Source organism: Coenobita brevimanus, chromosome 27 (genome assembly GCF_032717465.1).
Source record: "Coenobita brevimanus isolate Jiangsu-jjx chromosome 27, ASM3271746v2, whole genome shotgun sequence".
In the NCBI taxonomy this organism is placed as follows: domain Eukaryota; kingdom Metazoa; phylum Arthropoda; class Malacostraca; order Decapoda; family Coenobitidae; genus Coenobita; species Coenobita brevimanus.
The window spans coordinates 23,198,200-23,225,523 of record NC_136980.1 but is presented as its reverse complement, the minus strand read 5'-3'; the positions used below and the strand labels follow the sequence as shown (position 1 = coordinate 23,225,523).

At 41.5% G+C, this 27,324-nt stretch overlaps 1 protein-coding gene across 1 annotated transcript in view; it reads right to left on the bottom strand.

Annotated features, from left to right (window-relative positions):
- Window positions 1-18,143: 18,143 nt before the first annotated feature.
- LOC145394503 ((3R)-3-hydroxyacyl-CoA dehydrogenase-like) overlaps window positions 18,144-27,324 on the bottom strand; it is a 49,546-nt gene continuing 40,365 nt past the window's right edge. Inside the window, exon 6 of the mRNA XM_080268349.1 lies at window positions 18,144-18,268. Within this exon, the coding sequence (XP_080124475.1) occupies window positions 18,177-18,268 (92 nt within the window). The 3' untranslated portion in view covers window positions 18,144-18,176. The remainder of the gene's footprint in view (window positions 18,269-27,324) is intronic.

Genomic DNA, 27,324 nt, shown 5'->3' with positions numbered 1-27,324 from the left:
AATCTGACTGAATTTTGAAAAGGTATCGGCTGATTATCTAAAGTTAAATGCAAAGGAGGTACGTTAAGTTTACGAGTAAAAACAACACCGAGACACTCAAGGACGGAAAATTTAAATCCCCACTCCAGGGCCCAACGCTGAACAGATTCAAGTGCCAGTTGAATCTGCTGTGCCGAGGATTGTGCATTGCGGGAAGAGTGCCACACTGCACAATCATCAGCATAGAGTGAGTATCTAATCGTCCTGGGGACGGAAGCAGACGACAGAATGTCATTAATGGCAACACTGAACAAAGTAGGGCTAAGCACACTTACTTGTGGTACCCCGTTCTCTTGGACAAATATGTCCGGAGTTACATTACAGGGTAACCTGACAGAAAACACTCTGTCAGTAAGGAAGTTCTGAAGGAAAATGGGCAAATTACCTCTTAAACCATAAGCGTAGAGTTTACGTAGTATTCCGTTTCGCCAGGTCATATCATAAGCCTTATGAATATCCAGAAAAATTCCTATCATGAATTCGCGATTGGCAAAAGCCTCGGCTATGCAATGCTCCAGGTGCACTAAATGATCCAGAGTGGACCTGTATTTACGGAATCCACTCTGTTCATCATTTAACACACCCTTCGACTCTAAAACAAAAAGTAACCTTTTATTTACCATATGTTCAAAGACCTTACATAGACAGTCAGTTAGCGCAATAGGTCGAAACGAGCTGGGACTCGTAAGGCGACCGTCTCGGCGAGGTATCGGTATGACGTGCGCGTAGTGCCATGAGTTTGGGAACGTGCGAGACGCCCAAATCTCATTGTACACCGCTAACAGCTTACTCAGGTTGGCCTCAGTAAGATGCTGGATCATACCGTACGTAATGGTGGATGGACCGGGACTGGAGCCTTTACAGGATTTAAGGGCAAGGAGAAGTTCATCTAACGTAAATTTGGAGTTGTAGCTGGTCTCTCCGTCTTCCGTGGCAAAGTCTAAGTTTTGCAGCTCAGCCGTATGTTTATGGTGGAGAAAGTGAGTATCATAGTTTGCTGAGCTGCTTACCTGGGCAAAATGGTTGGCAATAGTATTGGCAATATCCACAGGATCGTCAATTACATTCCCGGCCACCTCAAGTGTGGTGATTGGTGACCGGGTGTACTTGTTGTTTAGTACATTTATGGTGGACCAGACCTGACTTAGTGGGGTGGAGCGATTCACCGTGGACACAAAACTACGCCAGTTAGTCCGTTTTGTCGCTTTAATTGTCCTCCTTGCCTCAGCCTTAGCTGCTTTGTAGGCAATAAAGTTTGATTCTGTTGGCTTTCTCAAAAATCCTGTATCTCCTATTGCGCTTTGTGAGTGCTTGTCGGCAATCTGGTGTCCACCACGAAACTCTATGCTTGTTTGGAATTGTAGATGTCTTGGGAATAGCAGCCTCAGCTGCGTGTACAATGGAAGTCTGTAGGTGTGAAACTTTCTCGTCAATGTTATCTCCCGATATATCTAGATTGGCGACCTGTGAGTAGTACCCCCAATCTGCTTTCTTAAAGTTAAATTTAGGTGGTGGAGGAGGCCGAGAATCGCCGCGTGCATAAGAAAGACAGATTGGAAAATGATCGCTACCCATCGAGTCGTCATATGGGTCCTAAGAGATGTTAGTGTGTATATCGGGAGATGACAAGGATAGATCTATACATGACATGTTACCAGTTTGGTCATCTACACGAGTCGCTCTACCATTGTTTAGAAGACAGAGGTTTGACTGCAGTATGAGGTCGGCTACTTGCTCCCCCCTGCCATCACTCCTCAAGCTTCCCCATTGACAGTGATGGGCATTAAAATCGCCTAAAATTAACTTATGACCCGGAAGTTGATGGGTTAGTGAAGTGAAAGCATCACCGTCAATGGGACCACGGGGAGGACAGTAGATAGAACAAATAGTCAGATAAGAGTTATTAAATTTTACTCTGCACGCGACAGCTTCCAGAGTAGAACTTAGAATCACTTCCGTTTGTGGGTGTGATTTGTGGGTGTATATGGCGACTCCGTGACCATCATATCTTCTATACGAATGGTAGTGTTTGAACTGTGGAGGATCTGGGTGATCCACCAAGCGCGTCTCCTGTAAACAAACAACGTCTGGCCTGTGTATAGATAGCAAAATTGCTATATTGTGGAATTTATTCCCAAGAGTCCTACAATTCCATTGTAACACAGTGAATGTGGCGGTTTAAGATTTACGAGAGGGGCCAGTGTGCTTAGCTTTTTTATGCCACCCGCCGCCGGACGAGTGGCTACCGGGGGACCTATCCCGGTGCTTACTAATGGAAACCTCCATATGTTGCTCATCAATAACTAGGCTCCCAGAGCCCCCCGAGGAAGAGCTAACTCTTCTCTCCCTCGCTGGACCAGGAGCAGGAAGGACATGAGGACGTGGCTGTTTCGTAAGGGTGGTCATATTACTCTTACTAGAGTTGTCAGACTTCTGTTTAGGCTTTACTGACTGAGAGGCAGCAGCAGCCTGAGAGTAGCAAGGTGCAACAGGGGTGTCAGTTTGAGAGGTGGATTGGATAGGAGGCTCAGATGGAGAGGTAGCGTGTGTGTCAAGAGGAACAGGTTCAGGGTCAGTCTGTGTTTCAACAGAACACATCACGGGACGGGACATTACTGCCGAAGCATAGGACCTATTCGGCGTGGGAGTTGCATGCAACTCCTTCACCTTTTTCCTAGCTTCGTAGTAGGAAATGCCCTCAGTTGCTTTCACTACGCAGACCTCCTTCTCCTCCTTCCACTTGGGACAATCCCTAGAGGAAGTGGAGTGTGCGCCCTTGCAGTGAAAACAACGTACCATCTCCGATGTGCAGTGTTCAGCATCATGTCCCTGTGTTCCACATTTGCCACACACTGACTGGGAAGCCCGACAAGTCTTATCGCCGTGCCCGTACAATTGACACCTTAGACAACGAAGTGGATTAGGGATATAAGGTCTTACGTTAACAATTTCGTATCCAACTTTGACATGGTCTGGGAGTGAAGCTTTTCCAAAAGTCAAGACAATAGTGGCAGTCTTCATCCTCATGCCTTCAGAAAATCTGGTTATAAATCGGGCATTGAATACGTCCTGTTGAGCAAGTTCCTGTATGATCTCGTCCTCTTCCATGACCATAAGATCCCTGCAGGTGATAACACCTTTGCAGGAATTCATGGCGTGCGGGATCTTCGGCTCGACATCATATTCATGGAACTTACGAAGTTTCATCAAATCTTTTACCTGGGAGGAGTTGAAGGTTTTGATGAGGAGATCTCCATTTGCAAGTTTTTTCACCTGTTCTACCTCCCAAGCACAGTAATCAATCACTTTCTTGATGATGAAAGGATTGATACTGCTCAAGGGAGTGGAACCGAGAGCATGGAGCGTTACAAACTGTACATTATTTACATTAATGTCCAGATCGGTACGAGTCTGGGGCCGTTCAGTCAGGGGGCGGTCAGTCCGTGGTACAGTCCTAGGTTCGTCAGGACCACCTCCCCCCCTGAAGGGGGGGGGAGGCGGCAGGGGCGTCCGACATAGTAACCCCCCCCCTAATGGGGGAAGTGGGAAGAAGGACGAAAACGAGCAAGGGACAAAACACACCGGGACCAAACACCTAAGGCTGAAATTGCCCTCTCAAACCACTCCAGGGAGGCCCGACCGTGTTAATTCACGCCCCAGAGCGATCAGTGGGGGGGACCCTCCGTGGGCAGCAAGCAAAGGTAATCTCAGTACACAGGAACAGACACCTACTGTTCCAAACTAACAGGGAGGGGAGGAAAGTGAGAAACTAGCTAGCCTAACGCACACCAGAAGGGTGAAAAAAAAAAAAAAAACTAATTGCCGGTGAGGCAGCCCTAGAAAGCTAGAGGAGAGGTCAGCAGCACACAACCTCACTCTCCACGACCATGCATAAAAGTCTGCTGGAGTCAACATAACATCTACCTCTGAGTCTACGACTTCGGTTCGGTCATCAGCCCGTTCCACACGGTGACACATCACCCCTGATTTCGACTCTCCTATCATGCCGGGCATTATCAGCCCCATTCTACCCTACTCTCGCTCTGTTATGTGTCACTATCAATACAAATATACCAACTATAGTAACACATATTGCATGCGTCAATTACATAATATATCATTATATAGGCTATAAAGCATGTGCCAATGATTGAAGTTTCGATCATGGTTTCGAAGAGAGGGAGGGAGGGAAGGAGGGAGATGGAAGGGGTGGGAGTGTCCCGTGTGGGTGGTGGGAAGAGCCTGTCTACTGACGTCACTCACGTGGCAGGTACTACGTTTCCGTAGTATCGTTCGTATCTTTGTCCTTTATTTTGGCATTGAGCCTAATTTTTCAAGGTCAATTGCCTTAATTATTTCATTTACGTACTCCACTATGCTGCCAAAAATTAGCACAGGGTATGAAACACTCTGTGGCCAAATATCATACTGATCCAACTGTTACTTACTACGTTATTCTCAAAAAATGATGCGACATGGCCTCTGAAACCGACAGTAGCTCGCATAACACATTCATTCGTAGCCGACCTTCTTATAGTCTGTAATGTGCTCTTCTGCTGTTATTTTGTATTATATTTTCTAGGGCAGGCAAATATAAACATATTTTCATCATTTAATCAGCAGTAAGATTGACCGATATCTACGAGTATCAAAATAAAATTCTCATTTCATTTAACAGTCGGTGAGCGAATGACACTGGTTTGATACTACGTAAATTCTGGTTGCTTGTGGAAGGTTCGAAGCTGTAACCTGTCGTCCGGGAAGGAGGGGCCGAGACTATCGCCTTCCACATTGTGTGTAGTTCGAACTTCTGAACTGAGCTGTACATTGGAAAAGTGTATACAAAAGAAACCAAAATCCCGATTCAAAGAGCAAAATGAAGAAGAGATGCAGAGAACTTCAAAGTGAAAACTTGCGATTTTATTTGTCAGAAAGGTCAAAGTGGGATGAATGAAATGAGTGATACTGATGATAGTTTGGAAAATGATGGTACGGATGAAACATATTGCCCGAGTGTAGAAAATATACATATATATATATATATATATATATATATATATATATATATATATATATATATATATATATATATATATATATATATATCAAGGTATCACGAATGTGAATCAACTGTGAACTGGTCGCAAGACAAGCTGATCGATTTGGTGTGAGTGATAGAGGTGCCGCTTCAATTGCCACTTCCACTCTGGTGGGCGCTGGACTTTTCACCTAAAAACAGGAATTTTGTTGTAGACAAGTCAAAAGTAACATGTGCCAGAATATCAGACAGAGAAAGACTTCAGCTTATAGAAAAGAAAGACATAACAGCACTGTATTATGATGGAGAAAAAAAAGACAAAACATTAACACAGAAGAAATATGTGCAGCATGTGATGTGGTGTATGGGAGGAAGAGAAGACGGAGGGGGGTGCAAGGAACAGCGTGGCGGACTGAAGAGGTGAGACAGGCTGTGGCACAAAAGAAGAAAGCATACAATGAATGGATGAGAAATAGGGGCGTGGAAAAAGTTGAGATGCAGAAGAGAGAGTTATATGTAGAAAGAAAGAGAGAGGTGAAAAGATTAGTAAGAGAGAGTAAGAAGAGAGTGGATGAGGAATTTGGAAGGAATTTGAGTTTAAAGTGGAGGGACTGTAAGAAGATGTTCTGGAAAGAGGTAAAGTAAGACAGGGTGGAAGTGAGGTTACCAGGGGAGTGAAAGGTAAAAATGGTAGATTATTGGTGGAGAAGGGAGAAAAAGTGAGCAGATGGAGAGAACACTTTAAGGAATTGTTGGACATACAGGATGGAAGTAATGCGAGTATAAGTGGCTGGGGAATGGCTGGGAGGAGGGAGGTGAGAAGACAGGAAGAAATCAGTAGGATAGAAGTTGTGGAAGCAATGAAGAAAGTCAAAATGGGGAAAGCCCCAGGAATTGATTGAGTGTGTGGTGAAATGCTGAAGCAAGGGGGAGTGATAACAGTTGAATGGATCTGGAAGATGTGGAGATTGGCCTGGGAGGAAAGTAGAGTCCCGGAGGATTGGAAGTCAGGTATAATTATTCCCTTGTACAAAAGAAGAGGGGAAAAAGAAGTGTGTGGTAATCATAGGGGCATTTGTCTTCTTAGTATAATAGGAAAAGTGTATGTTAGGATACTTATTGACAGAATTAGAGAAAGAACAGAGAAATTAGTTGGAGAAGAACAGGGAGGCTTTAGGAAGGGAAGAGGTTGTTTAGATCAGATACTCATTCTTAGATCTTTAGTGGAAAAGTTTCTAGAGAAGGGAAAGAAGTTGTATGCGGCTTTCATGGATTTGGAGAAAGCATATGACAGGGTGGATAGACAAGGATTGTGGAAAGTATTAAGAATATATGGAGTAGATGGAAAGTTGTTGAATGCAGTGATGAGTATGTATGAAGGTGCTAAGGCTGCAGTGCGTGTGGATGGTGAACTAAGTTAATTTTTCTCTTTGGAGGTTGGGTTGAAACAGGGATGTGTCATGTCTCCATGGTTGTGCAATCTGTTCATGGATGGGGTAATAAAAGAGGTACTAGGTAGGGTAGTGGATGCTGGAGTGGCCCTGGTGAGAGAGGATAGTGTTTGGAAACTCCCTGTACTGTTGTTTGCAGATGATACTGTGTTGTTGAGTGAAGACGAAGAGGAGCAGCAAGGCTTCGTGGATGAGTTTGGTAGAGTGTGCAAGAAACGGAATCTAAAGGTGAATGTAGGGAAGAGTAAAGTGATGGTCTTTGAGAGAGGTGAAATCAATGAATGTACAGCGAGGTTGGATGGTGAGGAATTGGAAAATGTGAGTACGTTTAAGTTCCTGGGTAGTGTGATGTGTAAGGATGGAGGTTTGGAGGGTGAAGTGCTTGAAAGGGTACAGCAGGGAAGAAAGGTTGCTGGTTCTTTGAAAGCAGTGATAAGAAACAGGGAAGTGAGCATGGAAGTGAAAAAGTTACTACATGACAGTATTGTGAAAAAGTTACTACATGACAGTATTGTGAAAAAGTTACTACATGACAGTATTGTGATACCAACTCTAACGTTTGGAAGTAAAGCTTGGACATTGTTGGAAGGGCACAAGTCAAGAGTGAGAGCAGTGGAAATGAGTTATTTAAGAGGAGCCTGTGGAGTCACATGGAGAGACAGGTTGACGAATAAGGATATAAAGGAGCATTGTTGTGTGGATGTGGATGTGATAGGAAGTGTTATGAGGAACACACTGAGGTGGTTTGGCCATGTGGAGAGGATGGAAAGTGAAAGACTGACGAAGAGAGTGTATGTGAGTGAGATGGAGGGGGGAAGAGGGAGGGGGAGGCCGAGGATGAGATGGAGGGATGGGGTGGAGAGGTATATGAGAGAGAGGGGTGTGAGTTGGGAGCAGGGCAGTGAAATGGCGGGGGACAGGACGACATGGAGGCGATTTGTTTGTGGCCACCCCAAACGGGATTGAGGCGTCTGGCAATAGATAGATAGATAGATTAACACTGGAAGAGAGAAAAGATGAAAATGGTTGTCTGTCCATTCACTGAGTACTCAAATTTGAGGAACACATTTCATTAGTTAAAGAGACAGGCTATGAATACTTGACCATGAAACTCCTGGTGGAGGAACAGCAGCTGCTATTTCTGAGTGCTTGATGAACTGTGGGCTGAGGATTGAGATGCTTATTGCAGTAGGGTGTGACAGTACACCTGTTTACACAGGGACAAAGGCGGAGCAGTAAAACTGATTGAAGACTTTCTTAACCGTCCTTTGCAGTGGCTTATATGTTTGTTACACTTCAATGAGCTTCCATTTTGGCATATATTTAAACTTTCGGATGGTGAAACCTCAGGGTCCACAGCAATGAAAAGAAAACTTGGGAAGTAGATAGGAGAAACAGTTAGTAACCTCCCTGTGGTAAATTTTGAACCAATCCCAATAGATGATGCGAAGAAGTTTCATGAGACCTATTCGGAGCTAGATTTAAGTTAAAAAAAAAAAATTATATTCTGACTATATGATATGCAGTGTCATCTGGAAAATTTCCTGCATCATTTTCTTCACCTGAACCAGGCCCATTAGCACATTCAAGATGGCTGATAACATGTGCAAGAATTTAGAGACTGTATTGCTCAGTACCTCTTCCTTCCAAGCCACTGAAAACAGCCAGATACTTGATGACTATACATTCCGACCTGGTTTGAGATTTAGAAACATTCTTCCTGTGTCAATGGCCCAAAACATCTATTCAATGCTGTTACCAAGATCAAAAATATGAAAGATGAATGTTTGGGAACATATAAGGCTGCTACCCAGGCTATTCAAACAAATGCTTTCCATGCCCATCCGGAAAACATGTTTTTGGACTTGGCATTTGATGAAGGGATTGCCATCAGAAGAGATGCTGTGAAGAAAATTCTGCTGTAGCAGCAAGAAACAACCCGAGACAAGACAGAAAACAATTCAAAGCACCAGAGATAAATATGGGGGCAGATCATTATACTCAAATGATCAGCTGGGATGTGGTGGATATTACAGAACCACCACTCCTCAAGAATTTGACTGATGTTGAACTACATGATTCGGTTGAAAGTCCTTAACTTGTGGAGAAGCTGTGTCCAAAGTATCCTTGCCATACTCAGTCAGTTGAATGCACAGCAAAGCTGGTGACTGAAGCATCTGCAGAAGTTTATGGTTACAGAAACATAGATGGGTATATGAGAAACACTCTCAAGTCATGAAAAATAATGCCAACATTCGAATCATAGAAGGATTTCAAAGCAGAGTAAATCTGGTCCAGTTTAATGGAAGGGTGGATGGAATGGGTAAGGTGTGGAACTCCATTTGCAGCCACCTCCTCGCGGTGAGTTCTGGGTAATGCGTGGTCACACTGTGATAGCTAAGAGCTGCATAATAAAGTTTCCAGGTGCCACCTCATACTGACATGATACGGATATAACATTTTTTAGTTCTCTTGCCCTTATATAGGAGCAAGCTTTCCCCTCTATCATAAAAAGAAAAATATATAGATAGTAGATAGATAGATAGTAGATAGATAGATAGTAGATAGATAGATAGACAGATAGATAGAAACACAAATAGACAGACAGATAGATATAGATATATGGTATATCAGCTTTTGGTAGATTTGGAAATACAAAACAAATTTACCACTAAATTCCTTAAAGTACAAGAAAGGCAGCTATAATTATACTCTGCATATTTTTAATAATGTACACTTTACTTAACAGTATCTGAACAAAGGAAACGAAATTGAATTTCTACTCACAGCTTGTGTACCATCGAAAGTAAACCCTAAGCCTGTCATGCCACTAATGGAAAAATGCCATTGTGTACTGCATGACTCACAGGTTACTACCTGTCTGCCACAGGTCCTTGACAGAAGACTCCTGTGTAGGTATCGTATTTATGTTTAGTTTCATTCTATCCACAATGATATGATATTATGGTCCAAATATTCTGCACATTATATTTCATGCATTGTACCATTTAAGAGTGAGCAGGATCTGGGATATGAATGTATTAGTGGCAAATAATAATTACAGCCTTAGTTCACACCTAAAATGGTGGAGAAATAAGTGCTAGGAGACAATTAAGATGCGATAGTCGCTGGGTAAAAAAATTATTTTTCATTGTTAGGCGATTCCGATACAATGCAGATTATCGTATAATTTTTCACCTCATATATAGATACCTATTTTAATATGCTTTTGCTTGCTGAGTATAACAGTAGGTTTAGCAAGAACTCTTCCAGTCTGAGTGGATTTACTTTGGTGCTCAACAAGAGGTTGATCCCACATATGAAGCAGGACAAATAGAATGTGAAAATAAATAAACCACACTGGACCTGAGGTTAGTGGAAAGACAAGAGGAACGTTTGAGGAAGCTGCCAATAGCATTCTTATTGGCAATGATTATCTTAACCTGCTGTGTGCCAGTGCCGTTAAAAAACGGCTTAAAATTAAAACATTCACTGTGACCGCATTTTTCAAGATTCGTGGGTAAAAATTGACAGGCATGTATGTTAACTGTTCCTCTATCATGTCCCAGGCAGTTAAAACCATACAACCCCCCCCCCACACTCACTCTACCTGTGTGGCTCACCCAGTACTGTATATAGTGAATGCATGTTGTAAATATTTTTACATAAGAGTAAAGACTATACATAGTGAAATCAGGTTGTAAATATTCTCTTGAGGAGGTTTGGCCATGTGGAGAGGATGGAGGGTGAAAGACTGACGAAGAGAGTGTATGTGAGTGAGGTGGAGGGTGGAAGAGGGAGGGGGAGACCGAGGATGAGATGGAGGGATGGGGTGGAGAGGTATATGAGAGAGGGGGGTGTGAGTTGGGAGCAGGGTGGTGAAATGGCGGGGGACAGGGCGACTTGGAGGCGATTTGTTTGTGGCCACCCCAAACGGGATTGAGGCGTCTGGCAATAGATAGATAGATAGAAGTTTAAGTACCATATATTGTGAAGTCAAGTCGTATATACCTTCTTGTAAGTGCCAGGACTGTACATAGTGAAGTCAGGTTGTACCAATTTTCAAGTAAGTGTAAAACAATGCATTCACAGTGAGAGAGACATGCAAATTGTGACAGATGTTAACCCGCCCAATCCCGACGTTTTCTGAGCTTTGGTCCGCCCCAGTCCCGGCTTTTTTGGAGCATTTTTTTTTTTTTTGCTCAAACATTCGCTTTTGGTCAGAAACTAAGGAAAATCACAAAGAAAGGTGTCCCTTGGGTCCAGAAATGGCTTACCTGGACCACGTAAGTTTGACAGGTACTGCCATGCTCTATGAGTAGTCTTTTCGCCGTACGTTTTCTAGGGTGGCACGGGTACTCTGAACTGATGCAGTATACGTTTATTATCGTGTATTCATATGTTGGAAATATGTATACCACAAGTATATTGGGTTTTATACAGAAAAAACTGAGAAATAAGGTATTTACCATTGTGCGACCCTAGCGAAATCGGTCGATTATGTCACCGATGGTAGCAAACATCGTTATTTCATCAGCTATTGTATTTTTTGATGTTCCATATTACTTCCACAATTACATCATACCTTTTTCAACTTTACATAATTGTTTGTACATATTTTGAGGCATTATGACAAGAATTAGCATAAAAGTAGCGCTTATTTACCAAGTGAGATCATTTTATGTCATGTTTTTTCAACTCAGATTCTATTTTTTCACCTTTTAGATTACTTATAATATATAACCCACTTACATGTTATACAATTAGATTTATAGATGTACTTGCTGTACGAAAAGAATTAACATAAGAATAGCGCTTATTTACCAAGTGACAACTTGGTCTTTCATGCTTTTTTTCAACTCAGATTCTATTTTTTCATCTTTTTGATTACTTATAACATAACATATTACCCATTTACATGTTAGACAATTGCTTTTACAGAAATACATGCTTTATGAAAAGAATTAGCATAGAAGTAGCGCTAATTTACCTAGGTAAATCATGTCATTATTTTTTCACCTCTGAATTTATTTTCTCCCCCTTTATAGTACTTCTCACATTACATTCTGGCCTTTTCCATGTTAGACATTTGCTTTCACAGTAGTACACGATTTACAGTAAGCCTTATCCTAATATATATATATATATATATATATATATAGAGAGAGAGAGAGAGAGAGAGAGAGAGAGAGAGAGAGAGAGAGTGAGGTGGGATGGTGGTACACTGGGAGACAGCTTATCCCATAATTGGTGGCTAAATTTAGAGCCCTTGGGGAATTTCCCACTCCTCTTACACCGTGAACTAAATTCTTCCTATGGTCCTTTCACCGCAAGAAGTCCGTTCAGGGTGGGGCCCACCTGGTGAATCACCTCTAGCAATGCTGCCAAATCAACCGTAGTACATGCCTCTCTCTCTCTTATTTCCCATCTATGTGCTATTTGAAATTGTATTTTATATTCTGTATATAGTACACGAAGCTATATAGTACATTGAGTATCACTTTTTAGAATTATAACAACGATTTGAATGAATTCTACGACACGTGGCAGGGCTTTTTTCCCATGTTGCCACGCCGAGGTCGGCGAGGGACCCAGGGTCAGAGAGAGGATTAGGCCTACAGGGGAAACCTCTTAAAAATAAAACGCGCCTAGACTTTTACCTCATAGGTGGTGTGGAAAAAAGTTGAAAATAAATAATAAATATATACAATATATATATATATATATATATATATATATATATATATATATATAGAGAGAGAGAGAGAGAGAGAGAGAGAGAGGTGGGATTGGGGTAGCTCAGAGTGATAATCCGATAATTGGTGGTCAAATTGGCAACGTTGCACTCAGGGGAATTCCAACTTCTGCCTCACCCTGAACGGACTTCTTGCTGTGAAAGGACCATAGCGCTTATTTACCTACTGACTATGTTCTGTGACTTTCAACTTAGACTATTTTTCAACTTACATACTAACTTTACAGTAACTATACAATTGCTTTTATATATGTACATGCTTTACGAAAAGAATGAGCATAGCAATAGCGTAACCAGGTGAGTTCAGGTCACCTTTTATAATACTTCCAATATAACATATTACCCCTTTACATGTTATACAATTGCTTTTATAGATGTACATGCTTTACGAAAAGAATGAGCATAGCAATAGCGTAACCATGTGAATTCAGGTCACTCGAAATCTAATTATTCACCTTTTATAATACTTCCAATATAACATATTACCCCTCTACATGTTATATATATATATATATATATATATAGAGAGAGAGAGAGAGAGAGAGAGAGAGAGAGAGGTGGGATGGTGGTCCACTGGGAGACAGCTTATCCCATAATTGGTGGCTAAATTAGGAGCAACTGGGGAATTTTCCACTCATCTTACACTGTGGACAGAATTCTTCCTAGCGCTTATTTACTTACTGAATGTATGTCGTATGACTTTCAACTTAGACTATTTTTCAACTTACTAACTTTACAGTAACTATACAATTGCTTTTATAGATGTACATGCTTTACGAAAAGAATGAGCATAGCAATAGCGCTACAACGTGACTTCAGGTACCGTCATTATTTTTCAACTCAAAATATAATTATTCACCTTTTATAATACTTCGAATATAACATATTACCCATTTACATGTTAGACAAGTGCTTTCACCTTCTGCTAACTCACACTACGCCTAACATGAACACCACGTTGACGTGTTGCCTTCCCCACACCACTCTCGCTTTCACGAATCTGTCTGAGCTCTCCCACCCCAACACTTTCACATACTACTGCCCTAACCATCCCCACACCACTACTTCCTTCCACAGAACACATAAAAGGAACATACCTGTGGAACAGTCGCGATGTGCCGTCTGTCCCAGTCCCACGTGGCGATATCTTTTCCTTCCCCAGCCAGGAAAATACGCCACCATTCACTGCTTCCTCGTCCTCGTCCTCATCTGATGGTAGGTGTTGCTGCCTAGATGCAGCACTTGGTGCAGGCTGGCCGTCCTCTGCCCTCCTATATGTAATATATTTGACTTTCCTTGGGGAAGGGACCTCCTCATCACTGCTGCTGGTTACCTCCTCAGGCTGCACATAATCGACATCGAGGGTGTCATCATCCATTGGGGAATCACTATCCCCTGTAAAGGTATCCAGGGCGACTTGTATCTCCTCCTCTGACAGCCCACAACTCACCATATCTGACCTGGGTGACTGACGAGAGGTAAGTGGAGGATCAAGGGGTCTGGTGAGGTTAATCTGGGTCTAGGGGATTATCCGCCTGGCAGGGAGTAGGTGAGGCTTGCGTAGGCGGGCGAAACAGAAATCAGGCGCGATTTTTGAAAAATGTGAAAATTATGCAACTTGCAATGTTGCCGCATTAATTCACGTCGCCGGGACATGAGTGCACATCATGTGCGGACGTCAATTCACGTCGCCGGGACGGCGCGGGTTAAAGTAATAAGTAATCAGAAAAGTGTACTGATCATTGCTATACCTTCCCAGCATAAATAACTGAGTCTACCTTACACAGAAAATGGCTTTCTCTCACCTATGTGGTGAGGTTGAGAGAGTGTGAATACCTGTATATGAATATGCAGGACTCAATAAAACCCATTTCCGAGCTTTGATGAGTATTTTAACCCCTTGAGACCGCAATTATTTCAGGCAGGGTACCTCCCACAACCGCAATTTGGGGGTGTTTTGGCAACTTTCACCAAGGGCAAATTGATTGTGTTCTGGCTAAAGAGGAAGAATTTACACACCTGACAACACAATCCGTACCCTCATAGGCCTGATGGTTACCACACAATCGCGCGTCAAAGTTAAAAAAAAGTTTATGATAGTTACCCCTCGAAAATGATCGAAAACAGGAAAAATGTAATAACTACCTATTTTTCTTATTGAAACAGGTCATTTCAAAGTGTTTTGTCACACCAACCATAAAAACAGTTGTATACAGATGTGGGGAGATTACTAGACTGTGGGGAGATAAAGTAGGCTGTGGAGAGTAGGCCTATAAGTACGGGAGTTCAAAATAACTAGCTTTTCGCATGAAAAGAAAGCACTTCATAGTGTTCTGTAACATCTACCATGAAAACAGGTATGTAGGTTTAGGGAGATAACTAGCATGGGGAGTAGGCCTACAAAGCCTTGGTGGTACTTGGAGACAAAAATTTCGGCAACAACCAAATTCTCTTGTGGAAACGCTCCATTTCAATGGGATTTGTCATACCAGCCATAAAAACAGGTGTGTATGTAGGTGTGGGGAGATAAAACAGGTGTGGGGAGTAGCCCTACAAGGCCTCATGGTCATTCCAGCACCAACACAGATGCATATAAATGTTTATAACCATCAAGACATCAAAATAAAGTTGAATAAAGCTATAAATGCACGCATAAGAAAGGAAAAAAACAATAATTTGTTTCTGATTCCTCTTTTTACTGTCCCAACTTCTCGTTACACATTTATCACACCATTACAATTATCACATTATCATTACACTTCATCACACTTATCATTACAGTTTCGGGAACAACCAAATTCTCTTGTAACTATCCATTTCATTGGAATTTATCACACCAACCATGAAAACAGGTGTGTTTTCATGGCTGGTGTGGGGAGATGAAACAGGTGTGGGGAGTAGCCCTACAAGGCCTCGTAGTCTTCCGAAAACTAACACAGACGGACACTACTCAGAGGTGCTAATCTGGGCAGGTAAGGAGAATGAAAAAAAAAAATAAGATGCATTGAATGTAGTACAACATACAGCATTCTCCAACTACGTACGTGCAGAAACAGGTAGGTACGAAGTGAGAAATGAACAGAGTGAGGTGTAAAAATATGGGAAAAAGTAGAAATAATATGAAATATAATCGGGGTGGAGCAAACTCTCCGCAATTTTTACAGGCCACGTTCAATTGATGCGATTAGGCATTTTGGTATAAAACTCAAATTGCATCAATTGATGTGATTAGGACTTAAGGGGTTAATGGTGAAATTCGTTTTCACATCAAAATCTATCATTTTAGCCAAAAAAAAGGTAAAACAATGGCTGGCATGGAGGCGACCCATAGCGCTAAAGATAGCTGGCTTGCAGAAGGTTAAAATTAATTTAAGGATAGCATTCAGAGAGAAGTAAGTTTAGTATTTTCCTAATTTCGTAGGTTAAAGAACCTTAGTGTGAGAACTTTGTTTACAAACACTAATTTTCGACAAGTGTGTACTGGCTGGTTTGGGAAAAGCTTTGAATAAACCTGCTTAACCCGCCACATGCCGGCAGACTTTGGACCCTCATGGTGCCATGGTGCCAGCCAATTTTTGACCATTTTCTCTCTTTGCTAGATAGGTTAGAACTGATGAGAAAACATGGAAAACAACCATAAAAGTACTCCGCCATATAGGTCGATTATTGAGGTCGATTCTCCCTGAGCAGGCGGCTGAAAACTTCGGAGTAATGCCCATAGACTTCATCCCCCGCTGCTGCCACAGAGCAAGAGGAGGCAGAAGCTCTGCATTTTCGTCATTGGTAACTATGCTATTCAAGCCAAGGACACTCTTGTTGAGTATATATTGAGGCCTAGAGAGTCAGATGAGGCCTTGACTGGCGTGGGAATATCCCAGCCGATTTTTTTGTGCCTAATTTGACTTTTTGAGTTTTGGCATATATATCAAATCGCCGACGTACAAGTACATCGCTGGCAGTGTCCGCGCATATAGGGGCAGACATACACGTAGATCTCCGGCACAGAGTGGGTTAATAGTTTCTCAAAGGTATGGACAGTGTACTTACTGTATTAATGGCAAAATTTGCTTTTTGTAAACAAATTACAGAGCAGAAAGTGAGCCATATGGAAAACGAATTGTACTCCAATGTGGAACAAGATAGTTATATTATTATCATTTAGACTGTATGGGATGTAATTGAGGATAGGAAGTTTGTACATAGGCCGGTGAAAGTAGGTTTGTGAGAATCACTTGCGGGATAAGTCACTGAAGTGAAGTGACTGGAGTGATTGGTAACTAGAATGTCCAGGAATGGAAGGTTTTTGTCGTTTTTAGGTTCATAAGTGAAATTTATGTCGGCATGTTGGGAGACAACAATCCAAATATTTTTCAATGTGAGCAGGGTTGTTAAATATGAGGAATGTGTCGTCAGTATACCTTTGGTAAAAAAGAAAGAAGAAAGAAAGAAAAGGGGGCTTAAAATTACTGGGACAGTTATTAAGCCTGGTTTGTGCATTATAGCAAAAAAAAAAAAAAAAAATGCAAATGAAGGACCTGGTAGTGACCCCATCGCCACACCATGTGTTTGAGTAGAAAGTTTTCCATTAAATGTAAACAGGGATTGGTGGGGTAGCTATCTCCAACAAGCTGTACAATGATTTCCTGTTCAGGCCAACTGAAGTGAAGGTAGAAGTACTGGTGTTGTTTGTGATAAGCCGAGTCGCTTCATGCAAGGGAACATCAAAGCCAGCAGAAATCTGAACCGTATATTTATTTCTTCATAGGAAACTGACCAGGGGAACCAAAAATATATTTTTATTATAAGTGAAGGTACCTTTAAATGAAATGTTGGGTCTTAAAGGTATGTTAGGCTTATAAAATTTGGGGAAACCATAAAGATAACCAGGAATAGAACCAGAAGCATACAAACTAATAGGTGCTACTATAGTGTACGGTCTACAGAGATATTTACACTACAGCACTCGGTTAGGATAGGATAGGTTAGGTTGGCTAGGTTAGGTTAGGTTAGGTTAGGTATAGGTTAAGACAGGACACGATAGGACAGGATAGGATAAGTTAGGGTTAAGTTTGGACAGGTTAGGATAGGATAGGTTAGGTTAGGTCAGGTTTGGTTAGGTTAGGTTAGGCTAGGCTACGATAAGACAGGATAGGGTAGAACAGGGTAGGTTAGGTTAGGTTTGGTAAGGTTCTCTTATGTCCTAACTCAACCTAACCTAAACTGTTCTATTCTGTCCCAACCTAACATTCTGTTCTATCCTATTGAACTACATTCTAAAATGTCCCATTAGACCACTCGCTATAGTGTAAATGTTCCGGTAGACCACACATTATAGCAGCACCGACTAACAGTCATTAGTAGTGTCACCAACTTCATCTTTAATACTTCGTAACAATCTGTTTAGTTTATATTAATGCTTAAGGATGGTAGAAGAAATATCAAAATTAATGACCTTAAATTTAGAGGTGTCGCTGAGAATATGATTAAGCTTAAATTCATATTCATCCTTGTTCAAGTAAACTATGCCCCTTCCTTTGTTGGGGAAGGTAATAATTATATTATAATTTATTAGTGATTTCAAAATCGTATGATATATGCAATCCTTTTCTTTCACATGTGTATAGTACTTTGTAAAAGATTTTGTTTTAGCTAAAGCAGATATATTATGCCGCACATAAATCATGTCTTGGTTGTGGATGTTGTATTCCTTTAAACCTGAACATTATTTCTCAAAAGGTAAGAAGAACTTAACGTTTAGAAGGGAGGGAGAACAAAATCCAAGTTTAACGACAAAACATCGAATTGGCGTCAATCGTTCAGTTAATACAGGTAAAGTCATTTTTAATCCCTCCAGAAGGCCTTTGACTAGGGAAGAGAAAGATGTGTATGGTGATCACATGCCGTATCCTCCCGTCACCTCAACACAGGCTCCCACCATGTAGCTGCTCCGCTCGCTCAGCAGAAACGTCACCACTTCAGCCACTTCTGTATTTGGCGAGATAAAAGAAATAACATAAACACAAGTGCTCGTGGGGCCCCTCGCACTTGGTCCTGCAGAGGGGGTTTAGGTGTTATGAAATATGGTTTTATGAGTACAATAATATATATGAGTACACTCTCGCGCTGCTATAATATATTTTAATTATAGCTATGGACAAAAAATTCTACGGAGATCCTATGGCGGGCTCCTGCAGCTGCTTTTTTTGGTCAAAATGTGATCACTCATTAAATACAGTAAAAGTATTTCAATCGTGATGGGATCAAGTTTTTTCACATCAGCAAATTTTTTGCAATTTTAGTGCCAATTTTGGTGCGATTTGAATGTGTAGTTTCGGCTGCCCAAAACACACACACACACACACACACACACACACACACACACACACACACACACACACACACACACTCAGCTAGTGCTATAGTATATTAGATTTTCAAAACTAAACAAGTTTGTTAAGTTTGTTACGTTTTTCCGTTACCTAGAATAGGGACCTGGATGTAAATCGATGGTTGTGTGTGGTATTCTGGAGGAATGTTTGGGTGATTTCCTTCTCCGTCACACTTGTATGTGTTTGTGACTGTTCCTTGCCACTAAATACTGCCCACGCATGTTGGGTTGAGCCCCGATACTTGTTTCTTCAACTGAAAATCAATCCCTTACCGACTAATTTTTCCCATGTCCCCATCCTTTCTACCGACTTAGTGGTTGGCACAAATATCTAGTTCTTTCCTTTTCCGTCACACAGTGTATCGTCGTTAGACGGCTGGGCAGAAACTTTTGACAGAATGTGTTAAGTATGGTAACAATGGAGCTTTGTGATTGATTCCAAGATTTGTCCGTCTTGTTGTGTGATTCAGCTTGCTTACTTGGTTTTTCTTCTCAGACCAACCTCCCCAAATGCCTCTCATCGTAGCTTACATTCAGCCCTCATCCTCTACCTTTCATCTATTATATACCGGTAGTATCATTTCCAACATCAGGCTAGCCTTCAGATTATGTTATGTAGCCCTGCTTTGGCACAGAAAATATATTTGCAGTTTCATCATATGAACACGAGGAAGGTTCTAAAACAGAACTGCATTTTCAGGCATTTCATCTAACAATAACCTTATGAGATACAATGGATATAAATGAAAGGCCAGCTTAGGAGTGTACATATCAGGCTTATGACAAGTAAAATTAAGGTAGACACGGTTCTTTCTTCTCCCCCCCCCCACACACACACAGGGGCGCCCAAATCGACTGAGTGTCCCTATACTGGGTCACTCGTTTACCGAGTCATTGTACTCTGTTGAATAATGAACCCTGGCATGTTACAAGCCACAAATGTGGGATGCTGAAGGATGGGAGTATTAATGATGCCTGGGGTGTATCTGAGGTGCGGGTGTTTTGCTTCTTGGGTGTGTCTGGAGTGTATCTGAGAGTCTGTCCAAAGACATACTATGTGATGGAATGTGTCGGGGTGCTGGATACGTTCTGGGTGGATGCGGTTTTCAAAGGTCTGCTGAGATGAAGGCGTCTGACGGCACCAAGCTAGTGGTCACAAATTCTGTTCTTGTACTTATTTGATGCAGTGCTGCCTACTTCTTCACTTTTATCATTCTTTTTCTGTGTCTGTCCACCTCTTTTCCAATATCTCCCATCTTTCCTGTCACTTCTTTTCAGGTGGCATATCGTTAAGTGACAAACATAGCGGCTTCCTGTAAGCCAGGAAACCATTTACAACGCTGGTTGGTAACCATATAACCAACCCAAACGTCCGTACATGTCAGCAGATGGGTTGGTGGAGGATTAGTGCCCCTCCCCGTAAAACAACAAACTCAAAAACAAATTACGGGATTATGGCATCTTGCTACAGATAGACAGATTGATATCTTTCTATATCGACTGATGACTAATACTTTCTTCTGTAATCATAATGTGTCGTGTACCAGTAGGTGCAAGGAAAAGTACCATGTATGACAGAACCATTTATAATGGTGTATCCAGAAGCCAGTAAATGTTATTCAGATTAAAATACAAAAAAAAAAAAAAAGTAGGTAAGCTTTCATTCTCTGATGTGTTTTGTTCAATTGCTACTATTATAATAAACCTGACAGTCACACAGTCATATTGTAAAATACTGTATCAGTTATCGGGGGACAAGATATATTCATACGAGGGAGCCTACACGCACTTTTGCCACTAGGTCACACTTCGCCAGAAAAATATCGAACTACGGACGATTTCCAATCCAGTCGACCTCCATATGGTTGAATATAGCTTAAGAAAGACCCCATCAGTTGGATGGGTTAAGGAAGGCTCTATTGTTAAACCTCTCACGATCTGTTTTAAAAATGTCTGGAGACAACTTGAATAAAATACATGAAAACATTCTGACAGAAAGTAGTGAATTTTCAACAATTCGATCCCTCCACTGCTATATTCCCCATCCAGACGCTTTTGTCTATTTTAGGAAAGGCCTCTCATATTTATCGGTTAATGAGTTAATAAAGGCTGTACCTTACCCACAGTTCAATATGTCCCCTGGAAAGAGTTTGAACATGGTACAAAAAACAACCACATGGAAGGTGTTATTATCGGTTGTTCGAAGCCTCCTTTGTTGAGTTCAACATCCTGCTTCGAATCTTCTGAACCCCTGAAGTCCCCTGCTCCGTCTTTATTACCCGTCCCCGCCCTGGAGGGGCTCTGGGATAGGTATTGTTTTCACTCATTTTCTCTGTTTATTTGTTAGCTTGTTTGTTTGTTTGCTTCTCTGTCTGTCTGTCTGTCTGGCTGGCTGGCTGTTAACAGCTTTACGCGAAAACTACTGGTGCGATTTTGACTAAAATTACACGGATGATGGGCTATAGCCTTCTGATCACCTGATTAAATATTGGGCCAAATTGGGCCAAGGGCGAGGCTGTAAGCCTCCCAGAATTTAAATAATGGGGATGCGTTTTTTGCTTTCGCCATAACTACTTTCAAATTCGTTATATAGACATGAAACCTAAATCTAATGGTGCATCTTTCAAATCTGCTTCCTATAACATGCCTCTTCCCATCAGGAGGGTCACCCCCCAGCTTGCGGTAAAAGGGTCAATGGCAGGTGGGTCGGGCCTAAATCTTCAAATGGGCATAAAATCGTCAATTTTCACCTGATTTACTCCAAATTTGGTATGTGACATCTTTGACTAGATATCCGATTGTGTTTATACGTCAGCATTAAAATGAAAGGCGATGACGGGTTTGCTGTGCCTTGGCACCGCTTCTGTTCACGTTCAGATGATTTTATGCAGGTAATTAAATCCCTCTCATATTAAAGAAATTAATGAAGTCTTAATCTAACCACTTCAATCGAACTATCTCTCTTAATATCAATAAAACCATCTAAAGATAAGAAGAATAACAAGAAGGGTAATCTGTGTAGAAGGTAATACCGATTATTCGAACCCTCCTACAAAGAGTTAATTATCCTGCTTCATATCCACTGATCCCTTTAAGCCGGCCTGCGAATAAGAGATGTCCCATACCATGATAAGGTTAACAGTGACCGTATTCACACTATAGCGGTATTTTCGTCCTGCCCTTTGAGCGGTCATAACCAGTCGCGACACGAGGCTTCCAGTGACGTGATTGGTGTAGAAATTTCTCTTATCAAAATGGCAGCAGGAAAATGTGGCTAATGACACAGCTGAACGATACTGATTGTCGTTAGTTGGAATAAATACTACAAAGGACGCGTCCACGACAGGGTTTACAATAATAATATTGCTCTCTCTCTCTCTCTCTCTCTCTCTCTCTCTCTCTCTCTCTCTCTCTCTCTCTCACACACACACACACACACACACACACACACACACACACACACACACACACACACACACACACACACACACACACACACCAAAGTTCTGTCCCACCTTTCCCACCATACTTATTCCCCAAGTGCACATACAAAACACCTACTCTAGTCGATATGTACACCTACACATCCCTCACATACACCCTCATTCGACACAAAACCATTCTGGAGAAGGAAGGAAGAAAACATCATCATCATCATCATCCTAACCTCTTTTTCCCATCCAAGGATAGAGGATGAACTATTTATGTACAGACGATGTGAATCTCTCAGCTGATCACAAGTATTATTCTCATAACTCTTCTCTCTTTAGTCATTCAAAACAACTCTCTTTTTTCCCTTTACACTCATACCTCTCACATCCCCTCAGTCACATTTCTTACTCACACTGTTATCCATCGTTACACATTGTCACCCACTCACACTTATTCACACCTCTCACCCATACCTATATCCTCATCCCCACTGACACTTACATCTATACCCACCTTCACCCACACCTGCCTCCACCACACTTACACTAACATCCACAATCACAACCACCAAAGCATCACACCCTCACTCATTTATACTCACTTCCACCAAAATCCACGCTTGCCTACACCTACATTCACTACAATCACACCCACATCCACAACCACATCCCAACCATCAAAGCATCACACCCACATATACTCATCTGCACCCAAACCCACACTTACCTACACCTACATTCACAACAAACACACCCACATCCACATCCACATCCACAATTACAACCATCAAAGCATCACACCCACATATACTCATCTGCACCCAAACCCACACTTACCTACACCTACATTCACAACAAACACACCCACATCCACATCCACATCCACAATTACAACCATCAAAGCATCACACACACATATACTCATCTGCACCTAAACCCACACATACCTACACATACATTCACAACAAACACACCCACATCCACATCCACATCCACAATCACAACCATCAAAGCATCACTCAAATTTATACTCATCTGCACCTAAACCCACACTTACCTACACCCACAATAACTACACTCACACCCTCTTACCCCTACAATCATGCTTACTTACACCCCCATCCCCACACCTACTATACCCTTTTTACTCTAACTTGTCCTAAAATTTCCATCTATCCATCTTGAATGCTGAGTTGTAACCAAACATGGGGACTCGAGTCTGTGACTCGGAATCGAGTCCGACTCGAGTCGCTGTTTTTGATGACTTGCGACTTGACTTGGACTCGAGAGTAATCTGACTTGACTAGAGACTTGGTCATAAAGACTCGTGACTTGACTGGAGACTTGCAATTATATTGACTTGGGACTTAGTTTAAAATGATTCGAGTCTTGTTGGTAAAATCATTATAATGTATTTAGTATAGGAGTTGGATAAATAAACCGTCTGATTTCCCCCTGACAAATTGTTCCGTATGGACAGAACCCAGATAGGTGCACTTACAGGCGCGCTGCCAAGTTGCCAGCCATACGATCATGATTAACCTGAAATTATATGTGTGACATACATACTTCCTGGGAGAATGATTTAATATCATATATTTTCATCATTTGAGGGTATGCCGTCTGGCAGCAACACAAGAGTAATATAAACGAATGAAAATACGATCATCTGAGAACATAGGCTGCAGCCGCCGCACACTGCAACTTCTGCTAGCAGTCTGTCGTTCGTGATAGATGACAACCTTATGGTGCGGTCATTCTCCCTTGTGTCTGTCGCTCTGATTTGATCTGTTACTTTTGTTGACATTATGGCTGCGGCAACACCTACCATAATTCTGTTTGCATATAAGGATTTCGAAACCTCACTGGACAAAAGGAGTGCCACTTGTGCAACATGTAAAAAGAAAATTACAGAAAAAACGCAACTACATCAAACTTCGTGCGACGTCTCAAAACACACCCTCTGAGGTAAGTTTCATTTTTTTTTTGAGTGGGAAATGGGCAAAAATCTAGAGTATAACAGATGCTTTTACTAAGGGAGTCAGTATTTTAGGTACCGTATAGGATTATTAACTAGTACCTGGTAACTATATGCAGTTCAAGAACTTCTCGGCAGTATCTCTTGGTGTACAAAGTTTACGATGTGACCGCCAGGCGCCAGTCTTTGTTTTCTGAACCTAACCTAACCAAATCTAATCTAAAAATTACTGGGTACACTGAGTGATTGAGTTGGCAGCTGGTGGTCGCCAGTATGTCGCAACTGCTTGTGTAAGTGACATTATTATGATATAATTTAATGCATTAATTTTAAGGTATGGTCGAGGCCGAAGCAGGAATGCTTCCAGAGTCAGACCCAGTGCTTTTGCAAGAGGACACTGAAGAAGATGAGCCACTTAAGACCCCTCGTCTCTTTGCAAGTTACCGTCGTGAAGAATGTCAAAAAGATAGAAACAAATTCAGTGTACAGGGTCAACTTGCTCGATACCTTGAACTATGTACCAAGAGCCAAGTCTGTGATGCTAATGGTGCTCTTAATTACTGGTGGCTTCATCAGGTGCATCTGCCTCATTTATACCAAGTAGCTGTTAGGGTCCTTTGTATTCCTGCATCTAGTGCACCGATTGAATTCAGTCATGGTGGTATTCTTATGAGACCACATCGTGCAAGACTAAGTGACAAGAACTTAAGTAATCTCATATTTTTGAAGTGCAACAGCAGCAAAACTGACATGTAGACCTGAACAGAATAATAACTTGCAGGTTAACTTTGTTCTCTTTCTGAAGATTTTTTGTTTGTTTATTAATCTCTGGAATTCAGTTTCTCCTTGTTTACTTACTGGAAAAAAAAATAATAAGCTGTGATAAGTAAGACTATTTTAAGGTATTATATATCAAATTATACAGTATGCTACATTACTGTTATTAAGTAAAGATAGTTTTCCCTTTCTGTAGGCTGCTGTGGGATGGCGTTCAGTTTCACCATTATGTAAAAAGTATTGAATACTTCATAGATCATATATACATTACTGTGCCATACTGTGAGAATGGGTTGAAAACAGTATAACTAAAAACTAAGGTTGAGAGAGATGCAGCTACTATAAGATGAAGGTGGTGGTCTTTCCTAGTTTTACTATTTTTAACTGCTAGGTGGTTAGAAGTAAAATACATATTTTGTTCTGGCTACATCCAGATGATATTTAACCCTGTGAGAGAAATAAGTACTTCATTAGCTCTAGAAACTGTTGTAAAAATTCGTGAGCCATTGATTGCATTATCATATCTAATTGAAGAGAGAAACCTGTATTTTACACAGGAAAAATCATCTGAGAAATTACCAATATGCCGGGAATCAAACCCGGGACTCTCAGGTGAGAGCCAGGCAGCATACCACTACACTACGACCTTGTCGTAGTGTAGTGGTATGCTGACTGGCTCTCACCTGAGAGTCCTGGGTTCGATTCCCGGCATATTGGTAATTTCTCAGATCATATCTAATTCTTGAACCAACACAACTTGTTATGAACAGGTCTTGTTATGAACAGGACTCGAGACTTGACTTGCGACTCGACAGAAATGACTTCCGATTTGACTTGTGACTTGTCACTAAATACTTGAGACTTGACTTGCTCCTTGACGATAAAGACTCGAGACTTGACTCGAGATTTGGCAAGGACCACTTGAGACTTGACTCGAGACTTGAAGAAAGTGACTTGTAGACATGCCTGGTTGTAACAATAGATTAACAATAGGACATGGTGCTAATCATGAAGAAGTGCTATATGCAGGATGCACAGCCGTAGTATCGTCTTATTCTGACACTGACCTACGTGAATTAAGACGCTAAAAGATGGATGTGTAGGCCAGGTTAAGGTAAAAGGACTCTAACACCCACTGACTCAGAGATGGGCGATAAAAGACAGTAGATGAGTGACCTGTGGGTAATATACAGTATTCCAGGAAGGGCATCTTCGTAACCTGCATTTGCATAACACTTGAATGAAACAACACATGGTCTCAGTCATGGGTTTTTGATCAAATGTTTTATGATAAGGGCGATGTATGATCGGGCATTAACTTTCTTATAGTGAACATGATCTACTTTATGATGTGGAATGGAAGAGCAACAGACAAAATACCAAGGAGGACCCTGCAGGATTTATAGCATTGCAGTCTGATTCTCCTGACTGTATTTGCGATTATCATCGGGCTTTCCATGATGAACCGCATATCCAATATTTGTATAATTATGCAGGTATGTGAGATTATGGCTTGATCCTTATATGTGATTTTTCAGTTCAGTAATTTTCACTCCGGGATTATAAAAAAAAAAAAAAAAACTATTCCTAATAGGTGGTGGGGCTCCCGCCATCCACTCCCTACGTGTAGTGCAACCAACACATGACTGTCTTAAGTGTCAAGCCAAACATTGTTATGTAGTGCACTGACCAGTTACACAGAAGTAATGAAGAAGCCGTGACTACCTATACACAACGTTAGGGTAATCATCTGGCTCGAAAATAAAGCAGGGTGAGAGTACCTTAGTCGAAATACAGAGTACTTACCTACACCAGAAAGCCCCAAGAATTGATGGAGTGTTTGGTGCAATGCTAGCGCATGAGGGAGAGATAGTAGTAGAATGGATGTGGAAGATGTCAGATTGGCCTGGGAGGAAGGTAAAGTCAGGGAGGAAGTCAGGTATAAGTATTCCCCGTACAAAGGAAAAGGGGAAAAAGAATTGTGCGGTAATCATAGAGGCATTTGTCTTCTTGGTGTAATAGGAAAAGTCTATGGTAGGATACTTACTGACAATATTAGAGAAATAACAGAGGCATTAGTTGGAGAAGAACAGGGAGGTTTTAGGACGGGAAGAGGTTGTATAGATCAGGTATTCATTCCTAGGTCTTTAGTAGAAAAGTTTCTAGAGAAGTGAAAGAAGTTGTATGCTGCCTTCTTAGATTTGGAGAAAGCATATGACAGGGTGGATAGACAAGGATTGTGGAAAGTATGAAGAATATATGGAGTAAATGGAAAGTTGTTCAATGCCGTGAAGAGTATGTACGAAGGTGCTAAAGCTGCAGCGCATGTGGACATTGAACTGAGTAAATTTTTCATTTGGAGGGTTGGATTGAAACAGGGATGTGTCATGCCTCCATACTTGTTCAATCTGTATATGAATGGGAATATAAGACAGATACAAGGTAGGGCAGGGGACCCTAATGAGAG